General features: G+C 36.0%; 4 protein-coding genes across 4 annotated transcripts; 3 read left to right on the top strand and 1 right to left on the bottom strand.

Annotated features, from left to right (window-relative positions):
- Window positions 1-381: 381 nt before the first annotated feature.
- Window positions 382-1953, top strand: MONOS_2122 (uncharacterized protein; the record flags this gene model as incomplete). The annotated part of the gene is made up of 3 exons (XM_067872021.1): window positions 382-654; window positions 791-858; window positions 1113-1953. The coding sequence occupies 3 exons, from the start codon at window positions 382-384 to the stop codon at window positions 1951-1953; spliced, it is 1182 nt and encodes a 393-aa protein (XP_067724534.1).
- Window positions 1954-2135: 182 nt separating this feature from the next.
- MONOS_2123 (uncharacterized protein) lies at window positions 2136-8620 on the top strand (the record flags this gene model as incomplete). Its single annotated transcript, XM_067872022.1, has 4 exons — window positions 2136-3036; window positions 3091-7186; window positions 7372-8018; window positions 8043-8620. 4 exons carry the CDS (start codon window positions 2136-2138, stop codon window positions 8618-8620), a joined length of 6222 nt encoding a protein of 2073 aa, XP_067724533.1.
- Window positions 8621-10848: 2228 nt separating this feature from the next.
- Window positions 10849-12318, top strand: MONOS_2124 (uncharacterized protein; the record flags this gene model as incomplete). The annotated part of the gene is made up of 3 exons (XM_067872023.1): window positions 10849-11058; window positions 11234-11338; window positions 11491-12318. The coding sequence occupies 3 exons, from the start codon at window positions 10849-10851 to the stop codon at window positions 12316-12318; spliced, it is 1143 nt and encodes a 380-aa protein (XP_067724532.1).
- Window positions 12319-12560: 242 nt separating this feature from the next.
- Window positions 12561-15191, bottom strand: MONOS_2125 (putative protein YIPF1/2; the record flags this gene model as incomplete). Its single annotated transcript, XM_067872024.1, has 8 exons — window positions 12561-13052; window positions 13277-13371; window positions 13659-13763; window positions 13882-13980; window positions 14131-14251; window positions 14436-14764; window positions 14924-15020; window positions 15109-15191. The coding sequence occupies 8 exons, from the start codon at window positions 15189-15191 to the stop codon at window positions 12944-12946; spliced, it is 1038 nt and encodes a 345-aa protein (XP_067724531.1). The 3' UTR covers window positions 12561-12943.
- Window positions 15192-20205: the final 5014 nt, after the last annotated feature.

Here is a 20205-nt window from a genome sequence, read left to right as displayed (position 1 = left end):
ATTCCTCAAATCAACCATTGTGCGAGAAGTCTGATATTTTCATCTGATGATTCAAATTCTGCCTTTTTGAGAGAATCTATAATTAATGATCTTGTTGTATCATCATCAGATTATTTTTTAATATCTGGAAAGAGCAAAAGTGAACAAATTTCTAACTGTGCCTTCATGAACATGTCTGTAAAGTCCAATATAAACAGCAACTTTCGAATGGAACATTCATGCATGCTGAGTTCAATGGAGAACACACTAATTTGTTCATGTGTGAATGTATTTGAAGGAGTGATCTCCGGTGGATCTTATTCTTCACACGAATTTGTCTGCAAAAATACATCAATAAACAATGGGAAAAGGGAAAGAAATGTTTTTCAGCCAGGAGAACAAATGGACACAACAGAAAGCCAATCATTTTCATTATGTGAATGGGTTGACTGCACATCCCCACAAGGAGGTGCTCTTTTTGTTCATGACAATGCAAATGCAATTCTGCCCGTTGAAAATTCATCATTCACAAGATGCAATGCTTCTTCAACGAGAGGCGGTGGAATTTGTGCTTTCAAAATTGCTGAATGCATTGTTCATCATTCAACATTTGTTCAATGCACTACAGCATCAGCAGCATCAAATTGGGGTGGAGGAGGAATTATGGCAGAGAATGTGCAATGTTCAACCAATTGTTGATGATTGTTTTTTTTTCAAAATTGTTCTTCTGGTGATGACGGAGGAGCAACGGACATCCGTCAAACAAAAACTCAAAGGCAAAAACACTGTGTTATTAATTCGTTTTTTGAAGACTGTAGATGCAATAGTTCTTCTGATGGTGCCAGGGGAGCAATTACACATTGGGACTGTAAAGATAAGGTAATACTTTCAAATTGCTTGTTCTGCAGTTATTTTTCCATGTGCGGAGGAGGAGCTGTTGGCGTATTAATTAAAAGCAACAATAATTGAACATTGTTTTATTTCTGCTTTTTTCACAACAATTCATGTGTAAAAGGAGGTCATGACATTGTTCTATATGATTCAACAGCAAACAATATTGATCAAAGCTGCTATTCAACAAGACAAACTACAGACAGAGTTAGCATAAAATTTGACTTAATTGTTGATCGCAGCGATTGGCTTCACAATGATTTTGGAACAGTGAGATTTGTTTCTTCATCAAAAACGCAATCAAACTCCAAAGATACATTTGCATGTGGGCTGGATGAAAGCCATCCATGCAGAACAATCAGCCACTGTTTGACTCAACTTATTCCCGGATATGTGACTGAAATCAAAGTTTTTTCAGGAATCATTATCGAAACAAATACTTTTGATTGTGGACCCGACGGTTTTACTGTTAATGGCCAAAGTGATATGAGCACAGCAATCCAAATTGAATTAGAGGCATCTGGTTTGTCTCTTTTTTCAGTCTCAACAGGAACGTTGACTGCCAGAGACTTTGTTCTTGTGCATGACTCGGCTCATCTGAATAATCGTGGTTCAAGGCTGTTTGAGATTACTGGAACAGGAGAAATACATATTAGTAGATTAAATATATCTGCTGGAAGCGGACACTCAGCTCAAACAGCATTTTCTACAGAGCAGATAAATATTCAGAATGGAACATTACAAATGGAAAATGTGAATTTGGCAAAGACTATCTCCACCATTTCATTGTTTTCGCTTTCTTCAACAAATGAAATTTCATTGACACTTTCAGAATGTAATTTTGACGGAATAGAAAGAACAACCAGCGGAGCAGCCGTGATTTCGTTTTCCAACGATAAGGCAAACATTGAGCTGAATTCTTGTTCATTTTTTGGATGTGGAAGCACAACATCGACTGATGGAGGCTCGATGATGCTGTGCGTGGGAGAGGCGAATGAAGTGAAAGTGAATGGCGGATTTTTGATGGTTGCTTTTGTTCTTCTTCCAATGGCCTTGGTGGAGGAATCCTTCTTCAATTGCTGAATGAAAATCCAAATTTCCTGATTTCTTCCTCCTTTGGCACAAACACAGCCAAGTGGGGAAGAGATATCTTTGTCCTTTCACCAAATCTGGAAGTTATCGCAAAATCACAAAATATCACATGCGTAACAGCATCAACAGATTCTGCTGACAGAGTGCAAGGTTTCAACAACGGAAATACAACTATGGCTATTCCTCTGTGCATTTATCTTCTTCCCATTCCAGCAGAAATATATGTGAGTAACTCTGAGTCATATGATCATTCACATTGCGGAATTGCTCAATTCCCTTGTTTGACTTTGAAGCACTCATTCACACGTCAAACAGAAGAAAAGAAAGTTGTTGTGAAGGGGACAATTCCTGTTTGTGATGAATTTGTTTTATCCAGCCAGAAGCATGTTATTCGAGGAAATGATGATCAAAGTGGTTGGACAGTTTCTGACGCAAGCACAACATCCAATTCAGCGTTGTTAACAGCAAGCATTGAAACTGAATTATCAAAGCTCATCTTCTCTCTCCCATCTTCCCTTCCTCTTCATTCCACTTTCATTTCTTCTTCTTCTCAATTAACTTTGTCTCAATGTTCTCTTTCTCTTCAAAATCCATCATCAAAATTGGAATGTCTGTTCTTGTCTGCTAATTCTGGTTCCTTGGCTATTGATTCATTCTCGGCTTCATCAATCGTTTTGAATGGATGTCCATTGATCTCGTTATCTGGAAGCAGCACAGAAGCCAACTTGAAAAGCGTTCAACTGAATGAAATTGTCACAAATTATGCATCAGGATTAATAGAAGTGAAGAGCAACGCTTCTCTTCATATGAGTGACAGTGATGTTTCTTCGATCGTTTCATCTGAAGGAATCGCATCCTCACGTCTTATCTCCACAACAGATGCAAAGACAATTGAAATAATACGATCTAACATTTCAAACTTTGCAGTGAAAGGTCAAAACGGGGGAGCAATAGAATGCACACTTGAAAGCAGCTGCTCTTTGATGTTTGAAGAAGGAAATCTTAGTTCTTGTAAAAGTGAAGGGGGGAATGGAGGAGGGCTGTGGGTGCAGATGAAAAGCGGATCATCTTTCAGTATTGGCAATGTGACAGAATCCCTTTCAAGCAACAAAAATTAAAATGAACAAGTGAAAAAGATGTGCTTTTCGAGTTGCGAAGCATCCACAAATATTGAAGGCAGCAAAGGATTGGGAGGAGGGATATATATATATTTGGATGAGGAAGCATCTGATTTTGTTTTGAGGAGCGTGCAATTTGATGGATGCAAAGGAAAGAAAGGGAAAGATGTGTTTTTGGATGCAGATGATTTGAGCATTGTGACAAGCACAGCAATATTTTGCTTCGATGCCGATATGAACGAGTTGGATAAGTTGAATGGATTTGAGAGATCAACAACAAATGAAGGATATGAAATTCCGCTTGTGGTTTATCTGTGGAATAACTTCACAGCACCATGCCATATTGGTGGTCAGAATGCACATGATTTCAGCGGGTGTGGGCATGTGCAGGTTCCATGCAACACAATCACAAAAGCAGTGGGATTGAGATTTTCTGGTGAAAAAAAATCGATAAAACTGGATTCGCCGTTTTCGTTTGGAGAAGAACTGAGGATGGACTCAAAAGAATGGATTGTGACTGGAGATGGAAATGCCTCAAGCAATGGAATTTCATTTGTTTTTTCAGGAGTTCAAATCGGAATATTCGAGATGCATATCCAAACCACATTTAGTGAAGTGGTATTTTCTCTTGTTGAAAGAATTGCATCTTATGAGTGTGTTCTCCATTGTGTTTCCAACAAATTGTCAATTCAGAATTGTGGGATTATGGCATCTGAAAATCAACTTGATGTCTCCTTTGTGAAGATTGAAGGAGGCGAAGTGGTGATAAGTAATCTGGTTGGGAATGCAATCAGATGGCAGACAAGTGCAATTGTTGTTGATGGAAGAAGCGGAGGAGCCCCTTCGATCGAAATTATGGAAAGCAACTTTTCCGGAAATGGTGAGCAAAACGGATGTTTGATTGAATGCAGAAGCATTCAATATTTAAACGCAAGCCAATGCCATGCTACAGCAATAAATAGGGCTGCTGGAAGCGGAGGCTGCATCAGCATTGATAACAGCAATGATGAAAACGAAAACGTTTCAATAAATATTGAAGAGTGCACTTTTGATGAGTGTTGCGTGCTATCTGACGAAAACAGAGGAGGTGCTGTTTTCGTGCAGATGAAGATGAACACTCAATTGAATATTATTTCCTGCACATTCACAGGTTGCACAGCTCCAGGAGGAGAAGATAAAACTGGCTTTGGAGGAGGGATGGCACTGAAGCTGATTGATGGCGATCCTTCGTTTGTGATATCATCACCCATTTTTGATTCGGATAATCCAAATGTTGCAAAATATGGAAATGACCTGTTTGTCGAATCGCCTAACTTGGCAAAGAGCATCACAAATGTCTCTCTTCCATTTGTATCCGAGAATCTGATTGATATTTCATTGGATTCCCTGAGAGGCTTTGATGGAAGTGACACAACAAATGCAATTCCGCTTGTATGTTTCTGGCTCATACCTGAATCAAAGATATTTATTGGGGGTGAAGGAAAGGATATGCGCGCCTGTGGATTCTTGGATTATCCTTGTTTGTCAATTGATTATTCATTGAATCGGCTTCCTGAAGGAAACGAAAGAATGATCAGCATCATTGGGAAAGGTGTCCTTCAGAAACGTGTTGAGCTCAGTGGAATTTCAATAAAATCGAATGACGGTGAAACTTGCTCTTTGGAATCTGCTTCATCTCTTAAAGGAGCAGAAGGAGCAGCAATGAAGATTTGTGGCATCACCAATTTCGAGCTGATGAAGTTTGTGATTCCATCTTCATTCACAAGCGGAATCAACTATTTGATGCATATAGGATCAAGCGAAGGACTGTTGACGGTGAAAGATTGTTCGTTCACTAAAAAAGGAGACAATAGAGAAGAAATGATTAACTTTGGGCTGATCAAAGCAGATGAAGGTGCTGTTTTGTTGAATTTTGTATCTATCCAATCATTGCGCTTTGAAAAAGATGTTATTTCTGTGCTATCATCAACAATTCTGAATATCAAAAATCTGACAATGAAGGACGTTCAACTTGATAGGGCGAGTGGATTGAGCATATCAAAGAGTTCAGGGAGAGAAAAAAATGAAGAGGAACAAGATATTGTTATTGAGTGGAGTTTATTCGAAGAAGTCACCCAGAACACAACCAATGATATTCCCATCATTCGAAATACCAATGATGACACTCCTTTGAATATGGTGATTCGAAACACGATGATGAAAAGATGTGGAGGGTTGAAGTGTGAAAAGGGAGGTGCGATGTTTCATGCGTTGAATGAAGGAGGAAGCTTTGAGTGCTCATTTTCGACAATTTCTGAGTGCTTCTGCTCCACCACAGGAAGAGGTGGCTGGCTGTTTCTGGGATGCACTTCAACAGTTGAACAACCACTGAATTTTGTTCTCTCCAATATCACATTCAAAGACAACTCTGCGTTCAGAGGGAGAGATGTGTATGTGAGGTGTCGCTCAATCGAAACACAAATAACAGATGAACAATTCTTACTGGATTTCAGAGCGCCATTTGTGAAGGAGCTCGCAATATGGGGTTGCACAGCAGACACATTTCTGGATGAAGAAGATCTTTTGTTGAGGGTTGTGAAATATCAGAGCGAGACGATATTTGTGTCTTCTGTTGCAGATAATCATTCAGATAGCAAGCAATGTGGAGAGTTCAGCATGCCATGCAAATCATTGAATGATGGAGTTCAACACATCATTCCATCGTTATTCTCACAGCTGTTGATCTTAGAGGAAACAGATATCGTTGAGAAATGTGATGTTCATGATGTGACCATTCGCTCATTGCAATCTCCTTCAACCGCTTTGGTGCATCTGAATTCAACAATTGCTGATGCGGAAAGTCTAATAACAACCTCTGGGAATGTTCGGATTGAAAGTGTGAAATTCAGTTTTGGGCAGTTATTTTCATATTCAGGCAATTCAATCGTTCATGAATCAAGTGGCCAACTTTCTTTATCATTTGTTGATTTCTCTTCAGTTGGAGAGTCAGAAAGCGTTGAAGCTGTTGTTCTTAATTCCACATTGCTGAGCATAGAAAATGGAATTCTGCATGTTGACAACTGCTCAATATCAATGCTTTCATTCAATAAGCCTTCTTTTCTGTTGAGCGGAGATCACATTTCGTTGGCAAATGTGAAATTGAAACAGATTGAAGCTTCAGAAAATGTATTTGAGCTTGGAGACTGCAAAAATGTTGAATTTGACAGAGTATCTGTTGATGGGGCGAATCTGTCCGAAGGTTGCATCTTTTCAATAAACGATATAACTTTGGAAACAATATCTCTTGTGAGCACTTCATTCGAGAATTGTACTCGCAATTCGCTGGGTGCCTCCATTCTCTCAGTGTCTCTTTCATCTTTCACTCATGCAACGCTTTCAAATTGTTCTTGTGAATCTTGCGTTTCCACAGCAGATAAAGGGATCATTATAAATGTCTGTGATTCGGAAAACATTTCGTTGAGCTCATGCAGTTTTTCAGGAGTGCTAACAAATCAACAAGAGTTTGGAAATGATATTGCTGCTGATGGAATCTGCAAATGGAATGGATCTCTTGTGCACATGGAAAATTCCAATCTTCAGTCAAATGAAATAATGATAGAGAATTCATCGAAAGGAGGAATTTCGATCAAAGGAGGAGGAATATTTATCGAAATGGGAATGCTGGCAAATAATAATCCTTTCATTGAAAAATATCCCTCCCTTCGCCGAAACATCATCTGCTCTGATTCTGCCTCAATAACAATTTTAAGCTTGAAAGGTGGAGATGGAGTTTTGCCAAATACTTCACTTTGGATTCTGAATGATGGATGCACACTTGATGGAATAGCAGGAGAGAGAGAATCACCTTTCTTCATTCCCAAACTGGAATCTGCCCTGGTTGTGGGATCAGAAGCTGAGGAATACAACAAAATCAGGTTCAAAGGATCATTGTTTCTGCCATGTGGTCTGTCTTTCTGTTTGACATACACAACAGGCGATGAGGAGCTGATTGAGAAGTATGATTTTAATGAAGACGGATTCATCTCGGAAGGAGAAGTCGAAGGTGTAATTCATAGCAGTAATTTGACAACTGCACTCGCAGAGACAGAAGTTGCTGCGAGCATTCTGTTTGGAAATCCATCGTTTCCATCAAAAACCGAATCGTTCATATTGAAGAATAGAAGCGAGCCCAAGCAAAAAGAAGATGAAAAATCTGTTGAAAGTGGAAAAGGAGTCAATTCATTGTGGATTTAATTGTCGTTTCTTGCATTGTATTTATCGTCTTGTTGATAATTGTTGCTGTGACTATTAGGTGGAGAAAGCAAAAGAGAAGGACCGAAGATCTGAGAGAGATTGTGAATGACACAGTGAAGAAGGATCCGAAGGCATTTGAAATGGTAACGATGGAGATGTTGCAGGAGGAGCAATGGCGAAGGGCTGAGAGGGAGGCAGAGAAGAAGAATGAGGAGAGGATTAAGAAGAGGGTGTATGAGACGAATATGGAGCATTCGGAGTCATCGGAGCATTTGTTGAGTGAGAGTGGCTCCACTGAATACATCTTGGGAAAAGACTCGGACAAGATCCCCGAATGGGTGCTGGAGAAGGTTGATGATGAGGAAGAGACAAGAAAGAGATCGCCTTCACCATCCATCTCATCCATCTCAACAACTGACTCAGATTCAACATTTGTTCGATCGGAGAGTCTGTGTCCAACCACCTCATCCATGTCGAATCTGGTGGATGCAATGGCCTGTTCATCGCCTCACGAAAAGCTCATTGTGGACTTGAGGGATTCGCTGTTCATGCTCCTTCATGGAAGGAATGAGAAGAAAGAGATGGCGATAGGAACTCTGAAGGAGAGGGAGCAAACAGCTGCTCAGATCCTGTTCTGGGTGGCCAACCTTGCTCTCCATTCATTTGACGAAATGGAAAATGAGCTTTCCTCTTTGGCCAACTTGAGTCCCCACCTTGTGTTGTTCTCAGAGCACATGGTGATCTGCATTGTGATGCATTCTGATTTGCTTTTATCTGATGATTCAGATTCATCATCAATCTCTTCATCAACAGTTGCAACGTCTGTCAGTGATGATGATAGAGACTCACTACCTTCGTCGGCCTTTGAGGATGAGGATGACTTCAAAAAAGAGTGTCTGCGGTGGAAGGCACCAGAGCTGCTGATCAACAAGAAGATGGGAGCAACAAAGGAATCAGTGGCATTCTCGATTGGCATGATGTTGTGGGAGTGTCTGACACTGGATATTCCGTTTGGCGAGTATGAGGCAGTAATAGCTGGAGACAAAATTACAAAAGGCGAAAGGCCAAAATTGGACGTTGTCCAATGTTCTGCTTTCTATATCCTTGTGAAGAATTGCGTGTCGCAATCGCCGTCTGCACGACTTTCTCTTTTTGAGCTCAAAAGAGACTTTATTACACATTTCCCGTCTGGTGCTGCGATCCTCACAGTTACAGATGCAATTGGCTTTGAGAATGCCACAGACAATGTCGATGGAAGCGATGCTCTCATCGATTCGGAAATCAGAAGCACCCAAACAGAAACGTGAAACCTATCTTTTGCACCTTATTCATTTCATCTGATAGAGTATTCTATCATTTAGCATATGTTATGCTTCCATTTTCTTTCTTGCCTTCAATTTTTCGTGTATTACTTGTCGTTTTCACTCATTTTCCGTTCATTTCCATCTCAGAATCTCAGCTGTTCTCAACGATAGAACTCTGCATATATCCTTGCTTTTCAATTTGATTATTGCGAGAAAAATCTTGCAATGAAGAAAAAAAATATCGATCGATTTTCAAAATGTTTATTTTTCCGATTCCTTTTTGGCGTTTGGATGTGAGCATTCGCATGCGTTCATCTAAATTTATTGGTGATATGGAGCGAGCTGCAGAAAATGAAATGCTTTTCCAAAGATAAATGAATGCGTTTTCCAATCAAGCAGCACAATCTTTTCGATTATCTCCTGCCTTTCCCATCAAAACAGCAAATTTTTGACAAATCATTTTCAGATGTCTTTTCGTTTTTCATATGGTTCTTGTCGTGAACCCTGTAAATGCGCCAGTAAATCAAAGTTAACGCTTGCTCTGCAAATCGTGAGTTTTGCTCAAGTCGAAATCTGCTCTTCTGCCAGCCAGGAAAAATCGCAAAAGCAGCCCAGGCCCATGAAAACGCATTATTTGCAATCTGTATTTGTTTTGATCCTCCGATTCTCCAACACTCACATGGAAAAGTGAGCCAACACGGAAGAATCGTATCTTCCCCAACTTCATGGAATCCTTGCTCATTTCGTTCAAAATGCATTCCTCCAAGCAAAATAAATTAAGGAAATTCATCGTTGCGCATGGTGGCATGATCCTGCTTCCAAGCTCAAAAAAAGTGTCAAATATTCCGTTTATTGTTTCTTCACTTTTCCTCTCCAAAAAAATCCCTGAACGTGTTCCTAACAGATTGATAATCTCCCACTTTCAGATCTTATCCGTAGCAACGGTAACAATGAGATGCATGTTTGAAAGCGCGTGGAAGGAGCAGAACAAGTATTTAATAATACGCAGAACTGAAGTCTTTTTCAACCAAGAAAAATCTTTCCTCAACAATTACAATAATTTTTTCTGCAACGCCTCTGATGTGAAATAAGTCTATTATCCATCTTCAAGTCACGGAGCGCAGGATTTTTCATTTTCATTCACCCAACATTACTTTCGTTGTTATGTTTTAAGTTTTTTATTATTGAAGTAAAAAAATTAAATTGATAAATTCACAACATGTATTGTTTTATTTATAGCAATTTCGATTTATAGATGGATTCTTTTTTTTTCATTTTATTCTGATAATAGAATGAAATTTTTTTTGTAAAAAAAACTTTTATCACTTAGAGCAACACTTAAAAATTTTCGAACCGAAACCAATAAAATTCTAATATCTAAGTGATGTTTTTGAAAGCACTTAAATAAATTTTTTTATGTGTTTGAGATTTCTTTGAAAAAATATTTGCCCATTAAAACATTTTTATTTTTATTTGGATGAGTGCTGAGCTTGAAGGGGATTCTTCAATCACATCACCCCAGAGCATAAAAAATGAATTCGATTTTTTATGTCATATTTGCCATGATATGCCTTCCGAGCCGGTAGTTACTCAATGCGGGCATCTTTATTGTTGGTCTTGTTTAAATGAGGTTCAATTTATTATCTCAAAAAATCTTTCATAAATTTTTTGCTTTCACAATCTTATTCCACTTTTTTTTTTCTGATATTTTTCTCAATTTTCTTTTTTTTCTACATATATATACATATATATATTTGTCTCATGATGATACGGTTGCATAAAAAGTTTGAAACAAATCATTGATTTTTTCTTTTATGCAAAATTTTTTATGAAAATTTCATCATTTTGAGCCATAATTATAAGTCACTTGATCAAAAAATGATCTAGAAAGTTTCATTTTCCAACTTCCAATTTTATGCATTGATGCTTTTGAGGTGAGACAAACTCGTCAATTGTTGGAAACATGAACTTTAAACCGTTCAACGAAATTTTGTGTTTCAAAACAACAACAGTAGAAGACGATTGACATTACTTTGGTAAAAAATCTTCATTCAGTGTTTAAAGATCATATCATCAAAATTATTTTTCAATTCTCGAAATAAAACTGCTATTTCAGTATCTCTCACGATTCAAACTCAGTTAATCTTCCCAAAGATAAAATATGGGAGAATAAGATGAATCAAACGAGGCAATAAAATAATTGAAATGGTTTTTTATGATCAAAAAATTAGATGGGAAAAGAAGGAAAGATAAAAGCAGAAAATATCAAGGATTTTATCGGAGAATTGAAACGATGTGAAAGTGAGAACAAAATTGAGCTGCTTCGGGGGTTGTTTTGCGCAGCAGTGGCCGACAGTTCTCTGGCAAAGGCAATTGTGGAAGAAAATGGTGTAAAGACAATTGCAATGCTGGCTGCAGAGTCGATGGACAACGAAGTGAAGGTGTGCAAAGAAGAAGTTGCTTTTGTCTGAAAGAAAACAAGTCACTTTTTGTTATTTTTTTGATGTTATTTTGAGGAGATTTGAGAAAGGAGCGTTGAAATTCGTTTTGAGCCATTTTATTTTGTTGATTTTATTTTTCATCTTTGTTTGCATTGATGTTTTTGGGGGGATTCAGAGACTCGGAACTGGGCTTGTATGCCTGCTGGGGCTGACGGGATGTGAATGTCCTTCTGAAAGCAGCATGGCTCTGCTTGTGGAATCACTTTGTGTGATAGCTGAGGTATACTTTCTGTACGTGCGCTAAGATTCGGACTTTTCACTGTTTATTTGTTTCTTCCTTTCTTTTTCGCGAATTTTCTTATGTTTTGCTGCGCACATTCGAATTGTCTGTCTCATGAATGTGCGGATCTGAATGCTCTGGGATGGTTACAGACGGGTCCTGAAAAAGCATCAAAGGCAGCACGAACACAGCTCCTTACGTTGGTTGCTCAGAATAAAGCAGCAAGCGAGGCATTTGCAGGGTCTTCGCTGTTTCGAAAGTTAGGAGCTGTTGTGGAAGGCGAAAAATGCATACGATTGGCAGAGGAGAAAGTTAAAGAAGAAGATAGGTATTGGGCTGTGGATATAGCATTGCATCTGCTGAGCCTCAACTTGGGTGGTGTTGCAATGAATAATATAATAACAACAGCCAGACGCATTGAGAGACAAATAGAATCACGGCAAAATGCTGGAAAAGATCGCGAGTCTGCAGTTATGGTGGCTAAATGTGCATCACTCGTAGCAATGGCCAGGATGTTGCAGAAAGATGAAGATGAAAGCAAAGCAGTCATTGCAAATTCTCAAAGACATACGCCAAAAGGTGAGCTCCAACCTCCGGAATATCATGTTCCCAAGCTTACTCCACGGCCTTTGGAAGTTCGTGCACAAAGAGATGTGCCAACGCCTTCTGCAATACCTGCACCGATGTCTGAGGAAGGAATGAACAGAAAAGAAGAAGCTGGGCGAAAGATGTTTTCTGGTGCACGAATGTTGCAGAGAGAAGGGGAAAAATACACGAGTAGTGAATTGTACACCAAGATTCCTGATACAGCACCTAAAGAAAAGGTGAGGGAAAGGATACTTCCAAAAGAAAACAGATCAACCCATTCAGATTCGGTGACTTTCCCTCAAAGAACTACCGCACCAAAATCGCGTGATTATCGGAACAACCGCGAAATTTCACTTGAAAGCCAAGATATTGATTTGATGGTTGTTTCATGATCTATTTTGTCAAGGATTTGATGTCTTTGTTGCTGTTATGATAGATATTTTATTCGTTTATTTCTCTTTTTTTGAATAAAATTTGCTTCGTTTGCTTCATTCTTTTCTTTTATTTTTTGTGAGAATGTTTGCAGAAAGTGACAATTTGAAACGGAAAAAGATGTTCATATTTTGAGCTTGTTATTTGTCTGGTTGCTTGCGTTGATTTGTGTTTGGCGCAAGAAGACACATTCAACCACGAATTTTGTTCGAGCCAACAAGCATTTATTTCTCTATACCGAAATGAATGATTAAAAAAAATCAAAGGCAAAACTGATTTTTTTCTTCTTTTTTTATCAAAACAATTGCCAAACAATAAAATCCATTTATCCAAGCTTTCTCAACAAAAACATATCCCAAAACACAAATTCCCAGAAAATGAAATGGAATAAGCAACCCAAAATAACCCGAAGGAGTCAAAGAAGGCAGTGGCACAAATGAAGTGATTGTCTGCTGTGCCTCCGCCTTATCTTCAGCATTTGCACCCAGCTCTTACTGAGTCCATTGTCAGAGTGTGAAAGTGAGTGTGAGTAAATGTGTGCGTGTCACAGTGTCTGTTTTCTGTTCCTGCAGAGGTGTGCAATCTTCAGTGGTGCAGACAGAAGAACAGCGGAACAAAAAGGATCGAATGCAGCACAAACAGCGCTATCCAGTTCACAAATATCCAATTCAGAGGGAGGCAGCAGTCCGCAATTCTGCACACGAAAATAGCAGAAACAGAAGAAATCGTATCAAAGCAACAGTATGTGCAAAAAGGAAAATAGAAAAGAAAAGAAGAAAAGAAAAGAAGAAACAGGTGCAAGAAGCAACATAAAAGAAACCATATGTAAAAAGACAGCGAAAAAATAAACAGAAAAATATTAAACAAATGAAAATGATTGATCAAAGATTAAATTCCGAGCAATCAACAAAAGCATACGGCTTCAAGTTCACTGTGGTTGTCACATACGAATAGGCCAGTCCCAATCCAATCATCGTCCACCGCACAGCCTTTACTGGTATCGGCGCCAGCGCCTTTCGCCACAACAGCCACGATTTAAATTGCAAATGCAAATGGCATAAAATACACATTACAAAAAAAGGAAAATGAAGTTAAACGCAATGACAAACAAATAGACGAGCAAAGATTCATGTGTCTCGCTCATTTTTCTCGCTCAAACAAGAAAACTGAAAGATAAATAAAAAGTGAAGGAAAAAAAACTTTCTTCATTCATTCGCTCCCACTTCGGTTGCACAATTTCTCCTCTCTTCCTTTCCCTTCTCTCTCGCTCTTTTGCACACAAATTCTCTCCCATTCATACCAACGAGGCAAACAGTGGAGTGAGCGAATATCCGTAAATCGCTTCGATCGTCATCAACAGCCTGAAAAATGGCAGCGCCTCAACCGACACAATGTTTGCACACCCCTGCTCACACACGCACACACACACAAACACAAATAAAAATAAAAATAAAAAGGAATAGGAGAGATAAAAAATATTAGCCATTTGAAAAGATGTGCAATGAATGAGCAGAGGCACACACCTGTCCAATTTTTGTCTTCCGGAAAAAATGGCACAGCAGCCCCAGCCCCAGCGGCACAAGCACCATAAACCCATAAAACGCCCCAGCACAGATCGTCAGCTGCACATCCCGCAAAAACATACACAAACAATACATGGCAAATGAAGTACAATACAAAATTCATCAAACTTCAATTAAAGAGAATAAAAAGAGATTTACCAAAAAACATGTTGCTCAGTCACCCCAAAAGCCTCCACCCCAACCACACACAAAGTTCCACGAAAACTGCTTCCCGCCGTCCTTCCCAAACACTCCGTCCGCCCACAGCGCCACGTTCGAGAATATCCCCACGAACAATATCAGCGTCGTTGTGATCCACACTGGCCCGTATCTTCACCCAAACAGCAGCATTTCCATATTCATGCATCCAAAAAGTGTTTTCGTTTGTTGCACAAAAACAATGAAATAAGAAGATGAAGAAGAAAGCAGTTTGAAGAGCGGGGATAAAAAAACAAATGATGAAGAAAAAATGAATTTTAAAAAAGGAGACAAAATCAAAACAAGAAATAGCAGACAAGTCAGGCTTTGTGATGGTTGCCTCGTTGTACACCAGCGGTCGGAAGCAGCACAGCCCCTTCGCAACTCGCCGCCACACATCCACCGTGTCCACATCGAAATAATACATCCAGAACTCCTTCTTCACCAGACTCCTCACGGAGAAGTCCCGCTCCTTCGCCCCATCTACAATCATCCCGCTCTCATTGTCTGATGCAACTGGCTCGTTTGCACTTCCGCCTTCTCCTCCTGCTCCTCCTGCCTGCATCACGGGCTGCTCTGCTCCACCAAGCTCCATTTCTTGTGCGCTTGAGCTGCTCGCGCTGGTTGAAATCAATGGCCCTGAGGTCTGTTATAAATAGTTTTATTCACAAAACGGAAAAAATGACAAAATACTCTCGTAAAAGAAAAAAAAGAAACAAAAACAAAAAAATAGCAGTAGTGACGATGACGCTCTTCATTCGTCAAAAGCAAAAACAAAAGAAATGAAGTGAAATATTTGGCAAACTTCTTCCATTTCAACCTCTGTCCTCCCGCTGGCTTCGCCTTTCGGGCTATTTGCCCCTCCAACGCTTTCTTCGAAAAATATCAGTGGCTTGTCATCACTGGTAGGCATTGCAAATGTTGCAAAAAAAGAGAGAAACAATAAAATGTGGTAAAAGTCCACCTTGAGAATCATGGATCAAAGCATACTCATTTTGTGCCCCAGATTCTGCGAGTTGCACATCTGGCTGAGTAAATGCATTTGATATATCCCCGATTTCTCCGTTAATCATCGATAATCGATTATTGATTTAAAAAAAGAAGTTATTTATTTGATGATCATAATTCATTTAGTGAGAAACTGAATTCTATGTAGCAAAAACAATTAATAAAGAAACAAAATTGCAAAGGAAGACAAGTGCATTGCTCATTGAGAGTCAAATATATCATGAAAGATAAAAACAAGTTTGAAAATAAGTAAAAAAAAAATAACTTTGTTAGAAATATTAATAATAACAAATAAGGAAATAAACAACTCATAATGCAATGCAAAAATATGCGCAAAGCATTAAGAAAATCGTTTTTTTTTTTTTTTTTTTTTTTTTTTTTTTTTTTTAATTCCTTTCAAATTAGGGTCAACTTTGAAATGGGACTTTTTTCTTTATTGGCGCTTTTTTTATTTTTGCATGCAAATCATTCAAAAAAAGCTAGATGGACCTCAACACTCGGATGTGGGTGTTTATAAAACAAATACATTAAATTACCGGTTTGTTTTTTAAATTTTGTTTATTTTTCGTAGAGATACAGCAATTTTTTATTTATTTTGTCGTGACTTTTTTCAGACGAGGAAGCATTTCACAAAATTTCGAAATCCATTTTTAAAAACTACTGGCATTAACCTTTTTATATTCAAAATCTTAAGTTTTACAACTTGTTTTTTCATCATTTTTTCACATTTCAATTTTTTATCAACATGCAAACACAAATTTGAAAATTTCTTTGTTATTAAATGAAGTGTTAAAAATAAAAATATGACATGAAAAACACACACTCTAATGAAGAAGAGTGAAAAAGGTTCAACATTATAATTTTCTATTTGCATCAAACATGTGAATGGTCACAACATTGAATGATCTGAGATCAAACTTATTCAATTTTTATGTATTTGAAGCAAATAGATAATTTTTATGTTGAACCTTTTTCACTCTTCTTCATAAGAGCGTATGTTTTTCATGTTATATTTTTATTATTAACACTTCATTTGAGTGAAAATACGGACTTTCAAGCTTTTTTTGCGCAAGGCATTGAAAAATTGCTTCACTCATAACTTTATTTTTGCTTTTTCAGATTTCAAATTTAATAAGATTTTCACATCCGTAAGCAGGCATCGTTGAAATCAAATCAAAAAGTTTTCCGACATTTCACGAATGTCAAAAAATGGATCCATTTTTATTATGTTTTTTGACATAAAATAGTTTTTGAAAAGTACATAATTATTCAATGAAAACGCCTAAAGTCAAATATTTTGTCCCATTTATATCTTCGCAAATAATGATGAAGATATCTTTTGCAAGCCTTTTCATTTTTCAATAATTTTTTTTTGACATAAAGGTAAATTTTTCGAATCGAAATTTTTGAATGAAAATATATGATTTCAAAAATTATCACCCATTTTCATGTCTGTTCATTGAATTTGTTGATATTATTCCATTTTGTCATGTGATCTCGCAAGCATATCAATAAAGGACACATTTTATTTGAATTTTTTATCACAAAAAATCAACCACAGTGTTAAATTTTTTAATGATGGGTGATTATTTTTGAAACCATAACTTTTTTCTGTGTATTGTTTTTTCAAAGATAGTTTATCATCAGGAAGAGATTTTGTATTCAAATAGAAAAATTGTCACAACTGCTTGTAAAACAAATGTTTCCACTCAAATAAAGATGAAGATGTCTTCTGTGAGCTTTTTCATTAGGCCTCTGCGACCGACCGACATTTTTGAAACAACTCGACAGGTCGACCGACTATTTTGTCCAGTTTTATTTATTATTATTAAGAAATTTTTTCTTTAATTTTCATTAATTTAAAGAAAAAACGAAATAAAATCACTATTTATGTTTTTTTATCGATAAATATAAATAAGTTAATATGGAAATGAAAAATCATAATTTTTTATTTTTTTCAAAAACTCTAATAATAAAAATGGATTATAGACAGATCTTTGTCGAGATCAGTCGAACGACAAAGATCTGTCGTTAGACAAAGATCAGTCGAGTTGTAAGATATAAATGAAAATTAATAATTTTTTAACAATTGCTTATTTTTTTTTATTATGAGACTTTCACTCACCTGGAGATTTCACTTTTTTACATTTATGAATCATGCTTGCTTTGATTTCTTATAATGTAATTCAATAATTTGGAAAAATATATTTTCAAATGTTGCATTGTTTAAAAAAGTCTTGTTGATCATTATAAATAATAGGAAATGGAGTTTAGCGTATTTCAATCAATTCTCTTTTATCTTTTTGGTTTTAATTTTTAATACAAATTTGATCATCGTTTCAAAAATAACATTTTATTGTTGTGGCAATTCTATGAATCGATAAAAAGGTTGTTTGAAGACTATTATTGTTACTAATAATTGAAAAATCTTTTGTTCAAATTTAAAATTTGCATAAAACCGAATGATGCGATTCTTTTTCTATAACGTGAAACCGTGATAATATAAAAGTGAAGGAATATTATTTTCAAAACAAAAAAAGTGAATGAAACGATGTTCAGATGATTTCGTATTATCCAGAGAATGAAATATCGCTCTATTGGAGTGTGTGTGTGAGATGACATGAATATTTGGAAATTGCAATGGTGATGAAGGAGTAGATGGAGCTGCATGAAAAGCCGAAGAGGACAGAATAAAAGAATGTTGCTGAAATGAAATAATAGTCTGATGGAGTGATCAACATAGCATTTATCGAAAAGAAATTGTTTGAAAGAAGAGAGAAGGATAAAGGGGGAAGAATGAGAATGAGAAGAAGAGGAAGAGGAAGAAGAAGAGGAAGTTAAGGAAGGAGTAGAAAAGAAAGAGAAGGAGGAGAAAGAGAAAGTTAAGGCATTTGTGATATGAAAGATGGAGTTGTGGAGTGTAATGTGAGACGCCGCTATGAAGTTGTTTGAAATGGAAATTGAGTGCCAATGGAAGATGGCTGTGTTGTAGCGGGCTTAAGCAAATGAACTGGTGTCATGGAAGAGGAAGAGGAGGAAGAAGAAGAAGTGAAAATTTTTTATGAATGAGTAATTTTTCTTAGAGCATTTAAAAAAACAACGTAAAAATTATCACTTTTTGTCAAATCCATATCAGCAGCAAAGATATCCCAAAAAACTTTCATACCTTATCATCACATGTAATAAAAAAACAACAATCCGTTTTATTCCTTTCATATTTCTTCTCCAGATTTTTCACAAATTTCTCATTAGTTTTTCAAACGCAAAATTAATAATTATTATGGAAAAAAAAAAGAAAAAAAAAAGAAAAAAGAAAAAAAAAAAAACACAGTGAAGTTTAGGAAACTTTGTTTTTTCGTTAATTTTGCAATTCTCGAATATATCTATCATAACAATTTTTTCGACAAATGAATATTTTCTCGACCGACAGATTGAGCACAAAAAATGTATGTCACAGAGGCCTATTTTTCATTTAATAGTGTTCTTTTGTTTATATGTCTAAGTTTATTTTGAAAAGTTCCTTTTGTTTAATTTTCTAATTAAATAAAAATTTCATATTTTGATAAAATTACTGTTCCCACTTACGAAACTTTTCTTGAATGGAAACAAAACCTTGACAATGTTGTTATATCCATTTGAGTGAATTATTGTGAGTAGAAACAGAAATTTGATCGAAATATGAATTTTTATTTTATTTGAAAATTAAACTAAAGGAACTTTTTTAAAAAGAAATTTAGACATATAAAAAAGAAATATTCGAACCGAAATTTTAATAAGAAATAATATGACATTAAAAATAATCACCGATGATAACACATGAGGTGCATTATTTTACACCATCTGTTTATTTGAAAGACAATTTTTCGTATTAAAAAATTTGGTTAATAAAATGCTTCAAAGATGATTTGGCAAAAGGGGATTATACGGCCAGTAATGACTTTTTTCTTTAAAACACCTAAAACTGTATTGAAACTGGGCTTAACGGACTCGTTAATTAAGATCAGTTATGAAGTTCAATTCAAAAATAAAATTATCTTCCAATTTCATAAATCTTAAATACACAAAAATCTTTGATCAAGCCCATCATTTAATTTTATCATGTTTTCTTTTTGGTTTTTTTTTCTCTATTAACTAATTTTAACAACAGAACTCTATGAATTAGGGTTAACCCTAAAAGAAATTTCAAATTTTCTTCATTTATAAAGACATTAGGGCTTCAATACGAAAATAATTTTTTTATCATAATTCAAAAATTGAAAAAAATAATAGATTTCTTTCTTTGAAGAAATTGATGATAAAAATAGACTTCATCTTCGTTGTGCTAATTATTTTCTGGAAGGAATATGAAAAAGAAATCGTTATGATATGGATTTTTCACTGGTCGTATCATACCCATTTGCCGATGATTTTTATTTTGTCATATTTCATTCTTATATTTTGGTTTTCGTATTTGAATGAAAAAAAGTTTACTATGGGAAAAAAAATAAATGAATGAAAAATTTTGAAAAAATTCATTGCATTTTCATTGTTTCTTTCTCAATCTTACGGTGTTTTTAAGATAATTTGTTTGGTTTATTATATTCTGGGGTTTTAATGTGCAAAAACTATTTAATGAATAGAAATCAGAAAAAAAGTTAGCATTTCATTATAAATCTATCTTATTATTGTTGAAAATTGTTAACTTACATAAAAAATTATTCAACACAGAAAAACTTTTATTCAAAATCCGGATTATTAAATTTCAGATTAAAAATTCAATAATCTTCATATTTCTAAAAACATTGCCTTCATTCAGACTCATATCAGTTGTTTTTATTTCGTTGTTTGATGATAGAAACTTGACGATCCCAATCATCAAAAATCTATTTTTGATGTGATATTTGGTGTTAACGTGAAATTACATAAATCGGTAATTATTTTTACAACGAAAATAATTTCACAGGTGCTCAAATGAAAATTAGTTATTTTGCATGAAATATAAATGAACAGTTAATATGTTATCATTCAATTTATAAAAAAAGTGAATATTTTATCTCGTTATAAAAAAAAGAACCAAATGTTTGAAACTGCATTTGTTGA

Source organism: Monocercomonoides exilis (genome assembly GCF_001643675.1).
Source record: "Monocercomonoides exilis strain PA203 chromosome Unknown scaffold32-1190040, whole genome shotgun sequence".
Taxonomy (NCBI): Eukaryota; Preaxostyla; order Oxymonadida; family Polymastigidae; genus Monocercomonoides; species Monocercomonoides exilis.
The sequence above is the reverse complement of the archived record's forward strand: the minus strand, read 5'-3'. Positions and strand labels throughout refer to the sequence as shown.